This window comes from Cricetulus griseus, chromosome 2, assembly GCF_003668045.3.
Source record: "Cricetulus griseus strain 17A/GY chromosome 2, alternate assembly CriGri-PICRH-1.0, whole genome shotgun sequence".
NCBI lineage: Eukaryota > Metazoa > Chordata > Mammalia > Rodentia > Cricetidae > Cricetulus > Cricetulus griseus.
This window is the reverse complement of record NC_048595.1, coordinates 444,747,779-444,761,762: the sequence shown is the minus strand read 5'-3', so window position 1 is coordinate 444,761,762 and position 13,984 is coordinate 444,747,779. Positions and strand designations below refer to the sequence as shown.

Sequence of the window (13,984 nt, the reverse complement as noted above, 5' to 3'; positions counted from 1 at the left end):
TCCTTCCCAGCACCCCCAGGGGTGTTTGGCATCCTTGATCCTTCTACCACCCAGGTCCACTGCCCTGTGGTGGTCAGGTGATTCTTGTGCCTCACTGTAACTGGTCTGCTGAGAGAGAGAGAGAGAGAGAGAGAGAGAGAGAGAGAGAGAGAGAGAGAGAGAGAATTTTCCCCTCTTTCATAAGGAGAAGTCTCATTTCCACCTGCAAGCAGATTCGAATGCAAGGCCAGACCAGGTTGTGTCTATTGGGAGGCTATAGTCAGGGAATTCTGGAACTTTCCTGGTTGGGTCTGTAACAGCACAGTGCTGAGTTTTAGTTTGTGCCATCGGTGTCTGATAAAGGACCTCATTGCTCAAGGTTCTGGGTGTGGTGGTGTCTCCAGTTCTCAACAGAGCTTGTAGGAAGGAGAGTGTTTTCGCCTTAAGATTTCTTCATTGTTTGACTGTCACTTTGTTTCCTGAAATAATTAAGAAAACAGGTTTGTCGAAAAAGAATCTCGTGTACCTTAAACCCTACCTCTGTCAACCTTATCTGTTCCTCACACATAACCCAGCCAAGCCCACACACACTGACAGGGTCCAGAGGCGACCCGGGGGCATACACCAGCTGAGGGCATTGTGGGAAGAGGGTGGAAGGAAGGAGGAGGTGCTCTGGGAGACACTCATGGTGACTGCTTGTGGCTTCAGTTGGTCCACGGGGAACACACCCCAGGGTGGATCCTCATTGTGAGGATGGCTTTCAGTAAGATCCTAAACAGCAACGATTCCTGTGACCGCCTCAAACTGGGGGAAAGGCTGGGTGTGAGCAGATGAAACATAAGAGTGTTTCTAAGACTTGCATACACACTTGGACCTGTCAGTAACATGTGATTCTCTGTGCTACAGCCTAGCTTGAGCCAACCCCATCGCTGCCCTTACCCATCCACCACAGAACGAATGGCAAGCGGGATACGGCCTGGCCCCACGATATACCTGTTTGGGGTTTCTTGAGGCTTGTGCTCTCACAGCGCTCTTTAAAACAAATGTCCTGGTGAACTTTGTAGACTTTCTTATACCTATTGTCAAAAGAAAACTCTGTGAGGCCAAACACTGGGGCAGAGAGATGTCTAAGGGTTTCATCTAGGCTGTGCAGCATACATATGGACAGAGGGAAACCACTATTTTCTGAATACAGTGTTACTGGGGGTGTATGTAAAGTTTAACATAAAAGTCCAGTAACTTAATTTTACTGAGTACAGAATGCATAAAAAAGCATCCATTTCAGGGTACAGTTTCATGAATGCTGGCAAAATCATGGTGTTGAAAGACACCATTGAAATTTTAGTGACAGGACATTACTGCAGGCAGGCCACTTGGCCTGAGACCTTGGGGAGGTCTGACTCTGTGTGCTGGTTAGTGGTTTTTTTTTTTTTTTTGAGACAGGGTTTCTCTGTAGACCAGGCTGACCTTGAACTCACAGAGATCTGCCTGCCTCTGCTTCCTGAGTGCTGGGATTAAAGGTGTGCGCCACCAACGCCCCATTCGGTTTAGTGTTTTTTGTTTGTTTGTTTGTTTGTTTGTTTTTTGTTGTTTTGGTTAGCTTGACACAAGATATGCTCATATGGGAAGAGGGAACTTTAATTGAAGAAATGCCTCTAGACGACTAGCCTATAGACAAGTGTGTGGGAACCTTTTCTTGATTAATGATTGATGTGGGAGGGGCCAGGCTACGGTGGCTGGTATAACCCTTGGACAGGTGGTCCTGGTGGCATAAGAAAGCATGCTGAGTGAGCCATGAGGAGCAAGCCAATAAGCAGCACTGGTCTTTAGTTCCTGACTCCATGCTTCTGTCCTGCTGATGTTCTGGCCTTGACTTTCCCTGATAATACACTGTGAAGTGTAAGATACACACTTTCCTCCCCAAGTTGCTTTTGGTTATGTTCTTTGTCACAGCAGTAGAAAGCAAATTGGGACACGCAGCTCTTCTGTTTGATGAGTGTTTCAAGAAGACAGTCATGAAGTCTGGACTGTAAGCCTCAAAGACAGGCAGTGTGGACCAGGATGCCTCATGACGCCTGCCCATCCCATTTATTAATCAGCCTGTGCTAGCAAACCTCTTTAACTTCCAAGTCTCGGTTTCTTGAGTAGTGGGACATACCCAGAGATCTTCTCACACCATTCAGTAGGAATGAGAATGGGTTTGGGCCCATTAGAAATTCTATGTCTGACCCATTGAAAAGAAAACCAGGGATCTGGGAGAAAAACTTGTGCTTGTGCTAGTGTGGGAAGACATTCGGAGGACTTCTAGCTGTGAGGGAATGGAGGAGCTGGAATTAGCTTCGAGCTTCAGCTACTAGGGAACCGGAGGAGGTAGAGGGAGAACTGTTTTCAGAAACTAGAAGATAGCCCACGGAAAACTGCCAGGTCCTGAGAAGAGGGAGACATGAGAGGGTACTGCCATTCAGCCTGGAGCCCTTGTTGAGAGTGGGCAGTGGTCACAGTGTTGAGAGTGGGCAGTGAGTGGTCACAGTGTTGAGTGGTCACAGTGTTGAGTGGTCACTGTGGTGAGTGGTCACAGTGTTGAGAGTGGGCAGTGAGTGGTCACAGTGTTGAGTGGTCACTGTGTTGAGAGTGAGCAGTGGTCACAGTGTTGAGTGGTCACTGTGTTGAGTGGTCACTGTGTTGAGAGTGAGCAGTGGTCACAGTGTTGAGTGGTCACTGTGTTGAGTGGTCACTGTGTTGAGGGTGAGCAGTGGTCACAGTGTTGAGTGGTCACTGTATTGAGTGGTCACTGTGTTGAGTGGTCACTGTGTTGAGTGGTCACTGTGTTGAGTGGTCACTGTGTTGAGTGGTCACAGTGTTGAGTGGTCACTGTGTTGAGAGTGAGCAGTGGTCACAGTGTTGAGTGGTCACTGTGTTGAGTGGTCACTGTGTTGAGTGGTCACAGTGTTGAGTGGTCACTGTGTTGAGAGTGGGCAGTGGTCACAGTGTTGAGTGGTCACAGTGTTGAGTGGTCACAGTGTTGAGTGGTTACAGTGTTGGGTGGTCACTGTGTTGAGTGGTCACTGTGTTGAGTGGTCACTGTGTTGAGAGTGAGCAGTGGTCACAGTGTTGAGTGGTCACTGTGTTGAGAGTGGGCAGTGGTCACTGTGTTGAGTGGTCACAGTGTTGAGTGGTTACTGTGTTGAGAGTGAGCAGTGGTCACAGTGTTGAGTGGTCACAGTGTTGAGTGGTTACAGTGTTGGGTGGTCACTGTGTTGAGTGGTCACTGTGTTGAGAGTGAGCAGTGGTCACTGTGTTGAGTGGTCACTGTGTTGAGGGTGAGCAGTGGTCACAGTGTTGAGGACACAGGCTGGAGTGGAGAGGCAGAGGTCCAGCTGGAGCTTGTGGAGGGGGTGTTCTGGAGTGGAGACAGCTCCATGGGGAGCAGTCTGGAAATCGGTGATGAAAGTCGAACCGTGAACACACAGTGCTAGAGTCTTGAGCAGCTAGGCCAGACCCAAACCAAGAGTGGCAAGATCTTGTTTGACTCCAGGAAGGCCATGCCACAGAAGGGAGTGAAATTGGCCATTTTAAATTCTCCAAAGGACCAAACTCTAATCAAAGCCTGCCCTGCAGAAAACAACAAAAATACCTTTCTTGAAAAGAATTCAAACAAATCTACCATCCAGTAATATGTAATTTATATTGTTCAGCATCTGATAAATTATGACATTTGAAGTATCATAAGAACCAAAAACCAAAAATGCCCCCAAAACAAATACAAGAGCCACATAGGCTACATAACGTGGAGCAAACTAACAATTCGAAAGTGAGAAGAAAACCTTAAAGCATCTGCTCTCTGTTGTCCCATGTTTAGCAAGCTAGAAGAGAATATCAGCAAAATGAAGGTAGAAATGGCTGATCAGAGAAAGATTAAACAGAATTTATAGCAATGTTAAGACAGTGTCTGTGCTGCGCTGTTGCTCAGTGGCATGGCACTTGCTGAGCAGACTTGGGTTTAATCTTAAGACTGAAAAAAATTGACAACAAAACCCCAAAAGCTAATCAAACAATCATCAATAAGTATCTGAAATTGAATCTGTAGAATTGGATTAATAATAAACTAGATGACACAAGAGAAAAGATATGTGGGATTGAACAGCAATATGAGCTACCCAACAGGAAGCATAGATATATTTACAATGCTTTAAAACAATGGAAAGACCTAGAGTGACCAAGGGACAGCATTAGTCAAATATATTCATAATTGAGCTCTAGGAGGAGAGAAGAGAAATGGAGGAACAAAGAAGCTATGAACAATGGCCCAGATTTGACAAGAGCTAAAACCCCAGAAATACAAGATTAACAAATTGGAGAGAAGGCTGGGTGTGGTGTTGCACACCTTTAATTCTAGCAGTCGGAAGGCAGAGGCAGGTAGATCTCTGTTAGTTTGAGGTCAGCCTGGTCTACATTAGTGAGTTCCAGGACAGGCAGGACTACAAAAGAGAGACTCTATCTCAAAATAAAAAGTAAGCAAATAAATAAATACATACCTAAATACATAAATATTCCAGGGAATAAAAATACACAATATCCAAACCAAAACACAAGATCGAGTTGGCCAGAAACAGCTATAAAGAGGAAATAGAAAAGGAGCCACAGGGGTGGAGAAGACAAAGGAGTGGTGACAGGACCAATCTTGTCAACTCGATGGCACCGAGAGGCACACAGGGTGGTAAGCAGCACCTTTAGTTGTATCTGGGGGTGTTTGCAGACAGCACTAAGCAGGCTGTCATGACGTGGCTGGCACCATCCCACAGACTGGGACCTGCACACAATTCAAGTGGCTAAAGGAGAAAGTCAAGAAGCACAAGTATTCTCTGCCATGCCCTGAGCTCTTCCTCTTCACCTTGACCTCCACCATCATGGACTGATTTTGTAACTGTGAGCCAAAATAAACCCTGCCTTTACATTGTTTATGCCAAGTATGTTGTCACAATGATAACTCTAACCCAAAGTGATGAAACAAGAATCATAACTGTCAACCAATAATCCTATATTTAGCAAATATTTATGCCCAAAGTGAGACTTAGAAAAAACTTTTCAGACAAATGAGAGCAGAGCACCATCATCTGAGTCTTCAGACATGTTGCAGTTAAGTTTTCTCCAGGCAAGGAAACTGATGCCTGCTGGGATCTTAGATTACACACAGGGATGATGAGTGTTGGAAAAGCAAGACCTTCAGCATTGAATAACAGTAAATGGCTGGCAGTGCTGTGGCACTTACTGCTGTAAATGTAAGGAAGTCTGATGACGATTCAAAACTGCAACTATGACTGCAGTTGGAATCAAGTAACTCAAGGTAAATGGAGACAGCCTGAACATGTGCATCGTAATCCTGGGGTGATTACTGACAAAACAAAACAAGTATAACCTGTGAGCCAGTAATCCAAACTTAGCCAGAAAAGCGGAAAAGGCAAGAAGGATCAGATGGCACAAATAGAAATCAGTCTGTAGATTTAAACCCAGCCACACCACCCATTATGACAATTGTAAAACGATCTAAACACACGACAGGTCAGACTGAATATGAGTAAGACCCACCTATATGCTAGCCACAGGGGAGTCTCTTCAAAGATGTATATAGGTTACAAGAACAGGCTAGAAAACTGGGTGAGTGAAGGACTTCTCACACAGCAGGGGCATCTAGCAGGCTCTGCTATAACCAGAATGGCCGGAAGCTAGAGGATTACATTGGTGCACACTAACATCAGACTGCCATTGTTGTCAAGGCTGCTTCCCCAGACCCACACTGGTGAGGACATTTTACCTATTCCTGTCTAAGCCTGGCTTTGCATCAAGCTTGGCTACGCTTTCTGTCATTTCCCCTCCATTCGTCCATCTGCGTCCTCCTCCTCCTTCAAGGAGCATCTAGAGTGGCTTGAACACTGTGGTCACATGTCACCTTCTGTACAGAGCCCTTCAGGATCTCTGCAGTTCATGAGGAGCAAAAGCCACAGTCCATCTGAGGGACCCCTTTCTTCTGCTGTCACATGCTCTGCTCTGCTGGCCTCTCTTGTTCCTCAGACGTATTGGGCACAACCTGATGCAGGACTTTATGACACAAATATCTGATGTCTGGAACATTCTTCTCTCTCTGATATCCCCACCTCCTCCATGTCTGTTCAGTGTCCCTCTCCCACGAAGCCTACTCCTGTGCTCTCCGTTCCTGGCTCTCCTCACCTCATGCTTTTACCTCTCCTTTCTTTTCCGGGCACTTCCTGATATCTTCTGCAGATATGCTCTCGCTATGGCTATCCTTATCTAGAGCACCAGAGTCTGGCTCCCTGAGTGCCTGGAACAACAGGCCTCAGACACAGTGACCCAGAATCATCACACGCTATAGCAAGTAGGGTCTCAAGAGATGAGATAAGCAGTCCTTCCTCCCTAGACCATGTGGAGAAACTGAGGCAGGAGTGATTTGCCCACAGATACATCATGCTGGGTTAATAATAGAGCTGGGGCTGACGTTCTCATGTGCTGTTTGATTTCTGAGTTTTAAGGGAAGGAGGAGAGTCAGGTCCTGGAATTATGGGGGCTTCCGTCCATGGGAGTTAGCCTGTGCTCTCTACAGTCAGTTCCTGAGCTTCGTGGGGTGGGCAGATAGTTTAGACGGAAGTGGTCAAAGCCAGTGTCTGCAGCCTCCGTCCCTCCTCAGGCAATAAGGACACCCACACCAAAGCACAAAGGTAGAGGCAGAGCTGACTTACACATGGTGGCAGACATCTCCTTCCCAAACAGGAAATGACTTCGTCTCAGAGAACAGCCGCGTGCAGGGACGGGGCACTTTTTCACAGGCTATGGCACAAAGGAGAAAGAAAGGCCAGTCCTTAGGAGGAGGCTGTTTCTGCCCCTCAAGAGAGAGCTTTGCCAGAGGAAGAGCCTTGCAGCCTGTGTGAGCCTGGGGATCTGTGCCAGTGACTTTCTGGGCATGGGGCCTTGCCTCAGGGGGGCCCGTGTCTGCAGGCTGGTTTTCCTTAAGGCTCCTGTGGCTTCAGGGTTATTTTGTGTCTTTGTGGGAACTCCCAACACTTTTGGTCCCCAGTCCAAATCTGGCTCCTAAAATGTTGCCTTGCAATCACCGCCCCTGTTCCTGGCTTCCTAGGCTCTGTTATGGCAGTGCCTTTCAACCAGTGCTTTGCGCATCCCTCTGTCTTTTGTGGTTCCCAGTCTATCTCTGAGGCCCCTCAACCACCACCCTTCCTACCTGGGCTCTTTTGGGCCCCTGCCTTGCAATCTCACAAATTGGAAGCCCTTGGGGATAGCCAATTTGTATGCTCAGCATCCCAGGGCCAAGTCCCAGGTCATTGTGACAGTTGCCCCGAGGCCAGTAGCCAGCTCTGACTCACCAAGCTCACAGTGTCTGCCTTTGAACCCAGGCCTGCAGTCACAGCTGTGGGCATTGGCACCTGGCACACAGGTGCCACCATTCTGACAGGCACCTTCTGAACAGCCACCAGGGGCACCTGGGAACAGGAAGACAGTGTCAGCTTCAGGGCTCAGGGAGGCTGCGGCACTGCAGGCAGCAACTCCTGAGGATCTAGCCCAGTGCACAGGACAACTGTCGTTAGTGTTCTTGGTTTCAAACTGGAGAACCGTTTTGGGTCAGCGAACACAGTCCTGTTGACTCTTGACGTTTTATGTGATGTATGCTGGGCTTAGTCTATAACCTTGGTCTTGAATTGCCATTTCCCTGCATTCATGGAAACATGTCTGGAGCCGACAGTTCACCTGAGCCGTCCTGCCTAAGGCCTTTCCAGTGATCAAAAACAGGACATTAGGCTTAAAAAAATAACAACAACAACAACAACAACAAACTAAGCAAGGCAGGTATGGTGGCTCATGCTTGTAATCCCACTTGGGAGGCTGAGGCAGGAGGGTCACCAGTTAAGAGGCCAGCTGGGCTGTATAGAGAAGCCCTGCATGAAGTTATAGAGTTTATGTCAATATTTTCGGTTCAAAGATAAAAACAGAGGAGGTTTTAACTTCTTAGTCTTGTGTTTGTATTTCTCCACACTTAAAATCCCAGGACACGAATGTGACCATTGCTGTCCTACAGCACACATGGCATTATTTCAGACAGCAGCAGTGCCTCATCAGGATGAAGCAGATGCCACAGCAAATGGCTCCATTTGCTTCCATTTCCAGCCTTTTCTGTTGACTGCTTGTTTCATAAATATTTTTTGGTTCTAGAGTCAAAATTACCAAACAAGATAGATATATCCAGAGAAGCCACTCATGGCCCACTCCCCGTGCCGGCTCCTCCCTCCCTCCGACAACTCGCCATCTTTACTAGTATGGTTTATTTTTAAACATAAGAAAAATACATTCTCATTTCCCTCCCCATTCTTTTTATTTCTTAAAAGAAGCCTCACTGAGGTTGTATAGATCATAAAATATTCTTGCTTTCTAGCATACTCACTGATATGCACTGCCAATTTTTATTTATTCTTAAAAATGTTTATGGATTTTATTTTGTTTTTATTTTGTGTGTTATCAGTGTTTTGCCTGCATGTATGTGCACTATATTCATGCAGTACCCGCAGAGACCAGCAGAGGTCACTGGATACCCTGAAGCAGATGAGATGGCTGTTTACTGCTGTGTGGGTGCTGGGAACCTAACAGGGGAACTTAACAAGAACAACCAGAGCTCTTAACCACTGAGCTGTCTCTCCAGCCCCCAGAGTCAATCTTTAAAAAGTCACATGCGTGCATGTGTGTGAACCCATATGCCATGGCACACACGTGGAGGTCAGCAGACTTGTGTGAGTCAGCTCTCTCCACTGTGTGTTCTGGAGATGGAGCTTAGATTGTCAGGCCGGGCAGCAAGTGACTTTACCCACTGAGAGTATCCCACCAGCCCCTCATCGTCAATTCTTGAATACTTTAATCACTTCAGAAAGAAGCCTCACGCTTTTTAGCTGGCTTTCCTATACCTCCATCTCTGTCCCAAGGAGCCACCAGTGCTTCCCATCACCATAGATAGCCCTGTGCTAGACTCCCATGAAAAGGAATCCTGTTACATGTGGCCCGTTGTGTCTGGATTCTCTCATTTACTATACCATGTGACGTTTCCTCCAGGTAACAGTCTCCTTCTTGTTTAGGATCAGATGACATTATTGAGTGGATATGTCACAGTCTATTGTCAGCTGTCATGCTTGGCTGTTTTTCTCTTAGTTGACTACTAATGAAGATTCCATGAATAGCCATATGGAAGACTTAACACATTTTAATTTTTCCTGGCTACACCCCTGGGTCACATGGTAACTCTTGTTTTATTTTGAGGAACTACTAGTCTGTCCCCCTCCCAAGTGCTTTATATTCCCAGTGGCCTGAGGGTTCTGATTTCTCCACATCTCAGCATTGGTTATAATTATCTGACTTTTTTTTTATTCAACCTGTCCTTGTGGGTACGAGGTAGCATCTCATTGTGGTTTTAGTTTTCTGCTCCCTGACAAATGATAGTGTTGGCAAGTTGCGCAGCTTCCTTGGAGAAATATCTGTTCAGATCTTTTGCCTATTTTTAAGCTGAGTCATTTGTCTTTTAATTGAAAGGAATTCTTTGCAAATTTAGATACAAGTTTCTTATGGGATATATGGTTTGAAATATTTCTTCCCATTCCATGGGTTTCTTAATGTATCCTTTGAATACATTAGTTCTGAATTTCAATGGAACCCTTACTAACCTTTTTTTTTTTTCTCATACTTTCGGTGGTGTAGCCAAAAACCGTCTTCCAGATCTAAGGTCTTACGTTTCCTTCAGTTTTTAGCTACTAACACTTGGGCCCTCCTGTGTTAATGTGGGTGTGGGGTGAGGTGGCAGCCAGCTTTATCCTGTGTGAGTGGACATGCAGTGTGCCGTCACTGTTTGTTGAGAAGACCGTGTTTTCCTGTGGGGTGAGCCTGCCCCATTGGCAGAATCCGTCTATGGTAGATACGTGGGTTTGTTCCTAGACTCTCCATCCTGCCCCGTCATTCACATGTCTGTCCTTACACGGTGTCACATTTCACCTGTAGCGTGTTTTGACATCAGGAACATGGATCTCCCCACCTGTCTCCTCTTTTCAGAATGGCTTGCTATTCTGAGTCTTTTGCCTTTCTATATGGATTTTAGGCACTGTACCCAGATAGGGTGCCCATTTGCCTTTTGGGCAGAGCCGGTGCCTACTAACTTCCCTCTGTGGAATTGCTCACGATGGTAACTCTGAAGAATAGTTGGCTCCCCCCACCCCCCACCCCCGCCCGCAACACTTGACTTACTTTCTGTGTCCTTGCTGATGTTCTTGGATTGCTGGAGAGCCAGGCGGACCTGCTCAGGAGCTTCCTCTGTGTTCTTGAGTGGCGCCAGAGTGGTGGGTTCTAGGAGAAGCTAAGGGTGACCACATGGTTCTTGCTTCATGCCTAGGCCCAACCCTGCTGGCCCACCCATTGACCCTACACACTGCCAAAGAGCACTGTGGCTCCAGCATTGTGGACACCTGTGGAGGCTGGGTCTTATTCCCACCACCCCTAAAGACAAGCTTTCTACTTTTCTGGAGCTGCTTCCTAAGGGGCCTCATTGCTGCACAGCTGAGGTGTGGGGCTCTTTCCTGATGGGGGATGTCCTCCTGTATATATGTTTCTCTTATTGGTTGATGAGAAAAAACCTGACTGGCCAGTAGCCAGGCAGGAAGTATAGGGAGGGCTACGAGACCAGAGAGAACACTGGGGAGAGGAGGCATAGAGAAGCTGCAGAAGAGAGTAACATGCCTCGTGGCAATACATAGTTTAATAGAAAAATGGGTTAATAATTAAGAGGGTTAGGTTCTCCTTTCTGCTCCCTAGACCCTGCTCTCTGGGAGTGTGTGCCTTTTCTTCCTTTTCAGCATTTTCAGCAGTCAGGGCTCTTAGCCCCAGCTGCAAGTCATCTCTACAGAACTTAGTCTGCCCACAGGCATTTGCTGCTGGTCCCATGTCTGCAAGTCTGATGTCCCCTGCCTTGGTACTCCACAGCTCAGCCCGCCACAGCGGGCACCGCTCTCTCACAAACTAGGCTTGGTGTTGCCCTTCCATCTCTGTCCCTCTGCTTTCCACTGACCCTCCAATCCTTATTCATGCCCTCTGCTCTCCACCCTTGAACATTTTCAGTCTCCACAGAGCTGAGGAATCTCATGAGGTTAGGTGCCTGGCCTCTCACAGGCAGACTCCTGGAGTGCCCGTTACCTGGTTACCCCCCCCCCCCACACACACATCCATTGTGGATGGCACGCACCTTTCCCGCTACCCTGGAAGTCTAAAACCTCATACACGGTTAGGATTGATGTTGTTGGAGAAGCCATGACTGACTGGTTAGTGCAGTCTTTAAACACAGCCTTTAAGGGCCTCAGCATTTTTTATGCCGGGGCAAGGGCAGTGAAGCTGCTAGGATTGACTTCCAAGTTGGTGCCAGGAAGTTTGCAATACTCACGTGATCTCACGGTGACTGATTTGCTGGGCAAACCGCCAAACCTGGCACTCACTCTTCCTCTTCCATCTACAAGCTCTGAGAACCTGTAGACAGGGTAGGAAGGTCATGGGTTGAGCCCAGCCTGGGAACCCAGGGCTGGGGCTAGTGTGTGTACCTGGGTGGCTGAGTTGGTGTTTCAGGGGCACTGTGGTCATTGAGCAGGCGCAGCTCTGGCAGGCGGACTGGGGCTGGTCTATTTCTGAGCATCCGGAGGTGGTGTCCTCCCTGGTGCCAACGTCTGTCAGTGCCATCCCTGGAGGCTGCAAAAAAGGAGGGAGAAGTAGCCACCAACTAGGTTACCTGGTGTTCCTGTCTCTGCCTCTACTGCAGGAAAGTGGCAGATCACACCCAGCCCTGCTTAGGCAAGAGCAGAGAGGGGTACACGTTGCCCAAGAAGCCTGTGTCACCTGCTATATATCCTTTTAAAGCAGAGGCCACACATTTGTGCTGCAACAGATACACTGGCCTGGAAGGCCAGCTCCTCGACACTCCCTTGTCTGCTAAGCAGATGCCAGGCTGTGGATCACAGTCTTGTGTGTCAGCAGTTTTCCTACAGTGTCCTTCAGTCTCTCAAGCTAGGTGACTTCCTTCCTTCTTTATTGGCCCCATCCTAACTCTGGTTTGGTTGTAATAGGCTCACAGGGTCTTTCTACCTGGCAGGTATGCCTGGAGCCCAGCTGGTAAAATGGCAGGGTTGGAACTGAGAATTAGCATAGCATACAAGCATTGTATTCATGGCTGTGTTCACAAAGCAGCCTCATGGCTGGGAAGAGGAAGGCTGCATTGGAACCCCCCTCTCTTGGAGAGCCACTGGCCCTGCTTTAGAACCTGCTGTCTTCCCCGTGTACCTCTGATGTCTTCTCACTGTGTTCAGCACTGCTCAAACTTTCCACACACCTCGTGAAAGGTTTGAGAATATAATAAAGGGCACGAGAGATGCCCGTGGGTCCCAGCAGGGTGCCCTGTCACCCTTGGGAACAGACTAAGGTCCTTAGTATGGCTACCTGAACTTCCACACCCCAGCTTTTTGCTTCCTTCCTGTCCTCCTGAGCCACTAGTAGTCCCTGGCCCCTCTCTCCTGTGCTCATCTTCAGTGGCTCCTTTTGGGTCAGGCCTGGGCTTCTTCCTTGCTGCCTGCTTGGTAGCTCTTTCAGGACTAGGTCCTGCATTTGCTGCTAAGCCTGCCTGGGGTTAGACTGGTGAAGCAGCGTAAGATGAGGCTTGGCAAATAGACATTTCCAGATTGCTAGTGCTGTCAATTGTCCTTCCTTACCCATGAGTAAAAAGCCCCCATTCTTAGCCCGTGACTCTGTTCCCAGGAATGGCCCACGCCAGTTGTCTGTGCTACCTCTTCTGGGCAAGAAGAGCAAGCAGCAGCTGGGGATTTGAATAACTACCGGCCCCCTCCTGTCATGGAACTCACAGGTGATGATGTGTATGTGGGCAGGCTCACTGTGCAGCTGGCCCTGCTCTGTGCTCTGCACAGCTGTAACCGAGAGCTGGTACCGCCGACCGGGCAGCAGGTCACGCACTGTGTAGGACACCAGCTTCCCATTGGGGACGTAACGGCTCTTGGTGCTCTGGCTGGTGGTCACATTGATGACGTAAGCCTCCAGGGAGATACCTGGAGCAGGGGTGTCCCAGACTACGTGGGCAGAGGTGGCTGTCACTCGAGAGGCTGTCAGGTTTGCTGGAGGCGAAGGCCCTGAATGAGGAAAGGACAGAAAGAGGAAGTGAAAGTCAGGTCAAAGGGCATCTGGTGAGACATCACCTAAGATCTGAGAGGGATCAGGGGCTGCGTCTGAAACCAGCCTTGGCTACTGTTGACATTGTCACAGCGTGGAGAACATGTATACAGAGCTTAGGTCACACCTCCAGCATGTCCCCTCAAGCGTCTGAGGGCCACAGATGGGCAGTCCTGTGTGTGAGAGGCCTAGAGTTGCCCCCACTAGTCACCTTTGCTTCACAAACTTCCACTGCTAACGGACTCCCTTCTCACAATCCATAGCATGGAAAGAACATGAGTAATGCCAAGAAGTGTAGCTAGAGTGGGCTGATCACATGGCCCCCAAAGCCCTGGGTGCCCTCATCCCAGCTTGCTCCACAGACTCTGATGTGTTCCAGAGAGGATATACTGAGGATGTCTTGGTGTAAGCTGCTGGAGGCCATCTTGGACAGTGTCTCTGGCAGAGGGCTTCTCCCTCAGTGAAGAGATCTCAGGGCTGGGTTTATAGCATAAGGCCATTTGGAAAGGAGAGGGTGCCACCTGTGAAAGAGGACTGCAGGAAGAAACTGCCTATCTACTTACGGGTCCACACGTTCAGTGGTGACGAGGCCAGGCTCTCAGTAGGATATTCAGTTCCTCCAGGCCCACTGAGGGTGGTTAGCCGCACAATGTATCTTCTTCCTGGTAGCAGGTCCCTGCCAGAAGGGGGCAAGGAAGAGAGGGACATCTAGGGATCTGTGGCTAGCTCTGTA

General features: G+C 48.4%; 1 protein-coding gene across 1 annotated transcript in view; it reads right to left on the bottom strand.

Moving 5' to 3' along the window:
• Positions 1 to 421: 421 nt before the first annotated feature.
• Sned1 (sushi, nidogen and EGF like domains 1) overlaps positions 422 to 13,984 on the bottom strand; it is a 53,567-nt gene continuing 40,004 nt past the window's right edge. Inside the window, 10 exon segments of the mRNA XM_027397656.2 lie at positions 422 to 458; positions 973 to 985; positions 988 to 1,055; positions 6,732 to 6,819; positions 7,371 to 7,487; positions 10,282 to 10,380; positions 11,468 to 11,550; positions 11,622 to 11,766; positions 12,930 to 13,211; positions 13,815 to 13,927. Of these exon segments, the coding sequence (XP_027253457.1) occupies positions 422 to 458; positions 973 to 985; positions 988 to 1,055; positions 6,732 to 6,819; positions 7,371 to 7,487; positions 10,282 to 10,380; positions 11,468 to 11,550; positions 11,622 to 11,766; positions 12,930 to 13,211; positions 13,815 to 13,927 (1,045 nt within the window).